At 51.9% G+C, this 7,919-nt stretch overlaps 1 protein-coding gene across 1 annotated transcript; it reads left to right on the forward strand.

Annotated features, from left to right (window-relative positions):
• The first annotated feature begins 486 nt into the window (after positions 1-486).
• On the forward strand, positions 487-1,749 carry LOC107465031 (uncharacterized). The gene is made up of 2 exons (XM_016084003.1): positions 487-891; positions 952-1,749. The coding sequence occupies exons 1-2, from the start codon at positions 487-489 to the stop codon at positions 1,747-1,749; spliced, it is 1,203 nt and encodes a 400-aa protein (XP_015939489.1).
• Positions 1,750-7,919: the final 6,170 nt, after the last annotated feature.

Below are 7,919 nucleotides of genomic sequence, written 5' to 3' on the forward strand. Positions count from 1 at the left end.
CATACGAGAGCACGACCCTTCGGGGGAACAGGCGGCGATAGCGCCATAATAATGCAGGAGCTACGCCACAGGGTCCAGAACTTAGAGCGACAGCTGGCCGACCGGGAGCGGGACGGACGAATTACCGATCCCAGCTACACCCCGTCCCCCGAAAGCGAGGAAGGAGACTCTCACAGAAGCCGCCCGCGGCGTGCATTCGCATCCCGAACGGAAGCGGAGAGCACGCCGGAGGAGTCTCCCATACCGAGAAGACGAAATGACACGGTCATCTACTCCCGTGGCAGGCAAACCCGTCGAGCGGCAAGAGGTCGCGAAGACGGGGAAGGGAGATCCGAGAGAACACGACAACCTGTGATAATGGGCGTCACCCCATTCCACCGATCTATCCTCGAGGTCCGGTTGGCGAAACATTTCGACAAACCAACGGACATGAGGTACGACGGAACTTAAGACCCTCTAGAACACCTCACGGCCTTTGAGGCCAGGATGAATCTGGAGGGAGTGGGGGACGAGGTAAGATGTCGTGCCTTCCCGGTAACCTTAGCAGGGCCGGCGATCAGATGGTTTAACGGCCTCCCACAAGGATCCATCTACAATTTCTCGGACATCAGCCGCGCATTCCTGGCCCAATTTACAACACGGATAGCGAAGGCAAAGCACCCTATCAACCTTCTAGGGGTAACCCAAAGACAAGGAGAACCGATCAGGAGGTACCTAGACCGGTTCAACGACGAATGCTTGGAAATCGATGGCTTAACCGACTCGGTGGCCAGTCTTTGCCTGACAAACGGCCTCCTCAACGAGAACTTCCGAAAACACCTTACCACGAAACCGGTTTGGACAATGCATGAAATCCAAACGGTAGCCAAGGAGTACATAAATGATGAGGAAGTCAGCCGAGTTGTGGCCGCCAACAAACGGTAGCCCAACTACAACCAAGCCCGGCAACAGGGCAATGGAGAAAGGCCAAAGGGACAATCCAGGGAAGAGGCGCTGAGTAAGGCACCAAGGACATTCCCCCGAGTCGGAAAATTCACCAACTACACTCCGCTCACCCTCCCCATCGTGGAAGTCTACCAACAAATAGCCGAGAAAGGAATCCTGCCGAAGCCCCGACCACTCAAAGACCGCACCGGAGGGAGCAAGAACCTTTACTGTGATTACCACAAGGGTTATGGTCACCTAACGCAGGATTGTTTTGACCTAAAGGATGCATTGGAACAGGCGATAAGGGAAGGAAAGCTAGTGGCCTTCTCCCACCTGATCAGGGAACCGAGGAGGCGATACCGCGACCAAGACGAGGAAGGCAAGACCCGCTCGGCAAAGCGGCGACAAGAGCCAGAGGGCGGAGAACACGGCCTCACCGTGATAAACGTAGTAACGGCCAAAAACGCCGCGCCTAGATCCAGATCCGCACACAAGAAGGACGCGAAGATATTGTCGATCTCCTCCTCCTTGACGCGAAACTCTAAGAAGCCTCCATGCATTTCCTTCGGCCCAGAAGACCAATGGTTTGACGACGTCCCGGAAAATCCACCCGTGGTCATAACGGCCCGAGTAGGGACCGGTCTCGTCAAGCGCATCCTTGTTGACACGGGAGCGGACTCGAACATCATGTTCCGCAACGTGTTCGATGCACTGGGACTAAAGGACGCCGATCTAACGACTCACCAACACGGGGTCATTGGACTGGGCGACCACTTCATCAAACCGGATGGGATAATATCCCTCCCAATCTCAGTAGGATAATCTCAGGGCAGGAGATCGGCGATGGCCGAGTTCGTGATCCTCCGTGACTCCACCGCCTATAACATCATTCTGGGAAGAAAAACGATAAATGATTTCGAGGCCATAATCAACACGAAGCTGCTAGTCATGAAATTCGTTACCGACGACGGATCCGTAGGGTCCATAAGGGGAGACCTCGAGACGGCGGTCGCTTGTGACAACGCCAGCCTCTCCCTTAGAAAGAAGTCCAAGGAAGCGTCTGGTGTGTTCCTAGCCGATCTTGATGCCAGAGTAGACGAAAAGCCGAGACCAGAACCAGAAGGGGATCTGGAGAAGTTCAGAATCGGTGACGAAGAGGAAAAATTCACGTTCGTTAACAAGAACCTCCCACATGAGTTGAAGGAACTTTTGGTCGAAATGATAAGAGCCAACAAGGACCTGTTTTCCTGGACCCCAGCCGACATGCCGGGCATAGACCCAAAAATCATCTCGCATCATCTAGCCGTCAAGGCGGAAGCACGCCCGGTGGCCCAACGGAGGAGAAAGATGTTGGCGGAAAGAGAGGAGGAGGTGGCCAGGCAGACGGCCAGCCTCCTAGAAGCAGCCTTCATACGGGAAGTGGACTACTCGACATGGCTCTCGAATGTAGTATTGGTGAAAAAGCACAACGGCAAGTGGAGAATGTGCGTAGACTATTCTGACCTTAACAAAGCATGTCCCAAAGATTGCTTCCCCCTCCCTAACATAGATGCACTCGTCGACGCTGCGGCGGGATACCGGTATCTAAGTTTTATGGACGCCTACTCCGGGTACAACCAGATACCGATGCACCGTCCAGACGAAGACAAGACGGCATTCATAACGCCAGGAGGAACTTTCTGCTATAAAGTAATGCCATTCGGCCTAAAAAATGCAGGGGCAACATATCAGAGGCTGATGAACAGGATATTCCACGACCTCATAGGGAAAACAGTTGAAGTCTACGTGGACGACATCATGGCAAAGACAACACGACCTGACGACCTTTTGAACGACCTGGCGAGTGTATTCGCGTCCCTCCGACAACACGGTATGAGGCTGAATCCCCTCAAGTGTGCTTTCGCTATGGAAGCCGGGAAGTTCCTCGGATTCATGATAACCCAAAGAGGGGTAGAAGCCAATCCGGAGAAGTGCCAGGCGATACTCCAAATGAAGAGCCCAGGTAGTATCAAGGAAGTCCAAAGATTGGCAGGTCGATTGGCTTCGTTGTCACGTTTTCTTGGAGCATCGGCAACGAAGGCCCTACCGTTCTTCAATCTCATGAAGAGGGGAATAGCGTTCGAATGGACACCCGCATGCGAGGAAGCCTTTCAACACTTTAAAGAAATCTTGGCGACACCACCTGTCCTCGGGAAGCCAAAAGAAGGGGAGCCATTGTACCTGTACCTCGCCATAACAGGAGAAGCCTTGGCTTCGGTTTTGGTACGAGAAGAAGGAAGGAGACAACAACCAGTCTATTTTGTCAGCAGGGCCTTACAAGGGGCAGAGTTGAGATATAACAAATTGGAGAAGTTAGCTCTGGCGCTCCTGACCTCTTCGAGGAGACTAAAGCAATACTTCCAAAGCCACCAGATCGTCGTAAGAACAGATCAGGGGATCCGGCAAGTGCTTCAAAAACCCGACTTGGCGGGGAGAATGATGACTTGGTCGATTGAACTCTCTCAATACGACATACGATATGAACCCCGGCAAGCCATCAAAGCGCAGGCGATGGCGGATTTTCTAGTGGAAGTAGCGGGGGACCCAGCCGAAGACACGAACATACGGTGGAAACTCCATGTGGACGGAGCCTCCAACCAGACGTTCGGGGGTGCCGGGGTTATCCTAGAAAGCCCAGCTGGAGTCGTATACGAGCAATCAATTAAGTTTGATTTCCCCGTTTCAAATAACCAAGCAGAGTACGAAGCCCTCATAGGAGGCCTAATGTTAGCAGCAGAGGTCGGGGCGACAAGGTTGGAGATATGCAGCGATTCGCAGATCGTCACCTCTCAAGTGAACGGGAGCTATCAAGCTAGGGACTCACTGCTACAGAAATACTTGGAAAAGGTCAAGGACTTGAGCCGAAAGTTTGAAGAAGTCACGATCCAGCACGTCCCGAGGAAAAAGAACACACGGGCAGATCTCTTGTCAAAGTTGGCCAGCACAAAACCGGGAGAAAGCAACCGGTCTCTAATCCAAGGAAAGTTGAAAGAGCCGGCAGTCACGTTACACCTTTCAAAGCTAAGCCCCTCCTGGTTGGATCCCATTATCAACTTCTTAGAAAGCAGCAAGCTCCCTGACGACGAAAAAGATGCCAAAAAGCTAAGAAGGGAAGCTGCCAGATACGCCATCATCCAGGGTCAACTTTTCAGGAAGGGATTCAATCATCCCCTACTGAAGTGTTTGCACCCTGACCAGACGGACTACGTCCTCAGGAAAGTCCATGAAGGGTGCTGCGGCCACCATATAGGAGGCAAAGCCCTAGCAAGGAAGTTAATCCGAGCTGGATATTACTGGCCATCGATGATGGCTGACTCCAAGGAGTTCGTTAAGAAATGTGTCAAGTGCCAAGAAAACGCCAACTTCCATCGTGCACCCGCCTCTGAGCTCAACTTGCTAACGGCCTCTCGACCATTCTCGCAATGGGGAGTCGATCTCTTAGGACCTTTTCCCGTCGGCCCGAGACAAGTCAAATACCTCATAGTCGCTATCGACTATTACACAAAATGGATAGAGGCTGAACTGCTGGCCAGCATATCCTCGTCCAATTGCAGGAAATTCATGTGGAGACAAGTAATAACACGGTTCGGTATCCCGGAGGTCGTCATCTCGGACAACGGGACACAATTCACCGACAAAAAGTTCACAGAATTCCTCACCGGCCTGGGCATAAAGCAGAAATTCTCCTCGGTGGAACACCCACAGACAAACGGGCAGGTCGAATCCGCAAATAAGATCATCCTGCTAGGGCTCAAGAAGCGGCTGGATAACAAGAAAGGCGCTTGGGCCGACGAGCTAGCCTCCGTCCTCTGGTCCTACCGAACAACCGAGCAATCCTCCACTAAAGAGACACCCTTTCGACTAACCTACGGGTCAGACGCAGTGATACCCGTAGAGATCGGGGAGGCGAGCCCACGATTACTCGTGAAGGGAGTAGAGGAAAGTGTCGAGAAAGACCTGATAGAAGAAACCAGGGAAATGGCCCATCTGGCAGAAGCAGCGCTAAAACAAAGAATGGCCTTACGCTACAATGCCAAAGCACTCAAAAGAAAGTTCGAAGAAAACGACCTCGTCCTGAGGCGTAACGACATCAGCCCATCCACTACGGGAGAAGGCAAATTAGCAGCGAACTGGGAAGGACCATACCGAATCAAAGAGGTGATCGGGAGAGGAGCATACAAGCTAGAAAGACTCAACGGCAAGGAAGTCCCGAGGACATGGAATGCAGATAACTTAAGGCATAAGAACGACGATACGAGGCCTCGGGACTGATCACCCCGGGAGCCCCTCAGTTCAAAAAGTACGGTGAACGACCGCAAGAACACACGCCATAAACGGCCAACACGAGTAAACGGAAACGCAAAGTAATTCGACGACGAATAAAACAAGGAGTCAAATTTACGGGCAAACAAGCCCACAAACCCACTAACGGGCACCAAAGTCATAATAACAAAAGTTCAAAAAGTTCAAATAATACAGACATCACTTTTTCGGCATATCGACAACTTTGCCATCCTTGATGGTCTTGAAAACTCCGATCGCCGACACATCGAAGTCCGGGGAAACGATCTTCACCTGAGCTTTGAGGGCCTCTTCAGTCATGAAAATCACATTCTTGCCCTGCTCCTTGACTTCCTTGTGCTTTCGTTTGAACGACTCAGCCTCCTCCCGGGCAGCCTTGGCAGCTGCCTCCGCTTCGTCCCGCTCTTTCTCCAGAGCGGACAGCCGACCCTGCGCAGCGCTTAGCTGGCTTTTCAAGGTCAGCTCCTGCTCCGTCAAACGGGACACGGAGGCGTCGGCAGTCTTCAACTTCTCCTCGGCTAAAGCAACCTTTTTCTGGGAGGCGTCAAGCTTGTTCCCCGCTTCAACTAACTGATCTTGAAGCGTTTTCACTTGGGTTTTGTATTTATTATTGGCATCAACCGCAGACTCAAGCTTCCGACGAAGCGAGGCCATACCAGAAAGCTCAAACTCAGCCTTCCGGGCAATGGCCGTGCCACGAAGAAGAGTACGGTACATCCACCGAGCCTGCCCCGAGAGGTCGGTGCCATGGAAATGATCCTCCGTGCCCGGAAGCAGCTGGGCATCTATGAAGGTCCCGGCATCAAAGTTCCTTTCCATGACAGTCAAAACCCCCTCGGGACTAGACTGCGACCTTTGTCTCTTGGGGGTGGGGATGACGGACAATTCTTCTTCTTCCTCCCGACGAGAAGAGGACGAGTGCCCGGGAATTGGAACCTCGGCAGGAATTGGGGTTTCGGAAGTAGGAGTAGCAACTTTGGCAGATGTGTCGACTTCAGGAGGAGGCACTTCCGGAGGGACCGTCTCCTGTTGTCCTCCGGTCTCCTCGCCTTCGTCATCCTGTAGAAAGGTTTGGTACAAGTTATCCATGCCGGTCACTTCGGCAGAAAGCCCCACTACAGAACAAATTGAAAAATAAACAAGTTAATGGAAGCAGCAAAGAAATAAACAAGTAATGGAAGCAGCAAAGGAAAACCCAAACAAGCGACTACAGGTTCACGTTATTCCTCCCAAGAACCGCCCACAAAATGTCGGCTATCCGCCGATCCACGGTCGACATCCCTTTATAAGTAACTTTGATAAAAGGATTAGACCCCGCCCCGAAACTCCAATACGTCGGGATGAGGCGCTCATTTTCCAAAGATAACCAAAAAGGGTGACGGCCCTTAACTGGGCGGACCTTAAAGTACTTGTCCTTGAACCCATGGTAGGAGTCCTCGAATAAGCCAAAAATTCTCCGGCCCTGGGCAGACCGGAAGGACATGAATCCTTTCTTGTGTTTCCCCTCCTTCGAAGGGTTGGTTAGATTAAAGAAAAACAGAAAGACGTCAACAGAGACCGGTAGCTCTAAGTACTCACACACCATCTCAAAGCAGCGAATAGATGCCCAGCTGTTCGGGTGCAGTTGAGACGGTGCCACAGAAATCCGGTTCAGGAGGTTCATTTGAAAGGGGGAAAAGGGGATGCGGACCCCAACCTGAGTGAACATGGCCTTATAAAACCAGATCCAATCGGCAACCCGGGGAGCATTAAAATTAATTTCATAAAGCCGTTCGTGAGGGGCGGGGACATAGACATCATAGTTCGCCTCCTCGTCGGTACCCCCACAGAGATATTCGGCCTAACGAAACTCCGTTAGCTCCTCCTCACCCATCTGATTGGGAGAGTTCCTGAGGTCGGAAACCACCCACGCGTACGGGTCATAACCCGCGGCGGAGCTTGAAGCTCGGCTAACGACACAAGGCATACCTACAGTGGGGGCACCGCGCGGTTAGTCCGTGAGGCCGGAATCCGGGAAAGACCCAAAGAAACCCCCCGTGCCGTGACCACAAGGGGGACCAAACAAACCAAAACCAAGGCAAAAACATAAACCCCCCATGACACACCACGATCAAAAAAAGAAAAAGAGAGTGCATCCACAAAAATGCGCCCATGGACAACAGGAAAAGAGCAAGCACAGGAAAAATGATCATGGCAGACATGCAAACACTCATCAAAGTAAAAGGAAAAAGAAGTAGTTACCTGGATGAATTGAGGAAGTTCAAATAGGGACGAAGCACACTAGAGCAATGGAAACAGCCTTTGTGTGATGAGAGCAAAGAAGGGACGAATGGGCAGTATGATCAAGAAGGCAAAATAAATGGAAGAAGAACAGAAGCATAAAACTGTTCAAAACCGCTCTAATGGAAGCGCGAAAGACCTGGGGGCAGAATCGTCTTTGCACACACGGGATTTTTCAATCTTTTATGGGCATTTAATGCCCCGCACGAAAAACGAGGCGACGAAGGAACGCCCCGAACCACGAACGGGCACGCATGCGGGCAGCGCGTCACTCACACGAACGGCCGACTAAACGACAACGATGATAGAAGACTCACCGCCAACAGCCTATACGGCTGATTATCGGCGCGTGGGGGCACTGTTGCGGTGTG

This window comes from Arachis duranensis, chromosome 9 (assembly GCF_000817695.3).
Source record: "Arachis duranensis cultivar V14167 chromosome 9, aradu.V14167.gnm2.J7QH, whole genome shotgun sequence".
Classification (NCBI taxonomy): Eukaryota; Viridiplantae; Streptophyta; class Magnoliopsida; order Fabales; family Fabaceae; genus Arachis; species Arachis duranensis.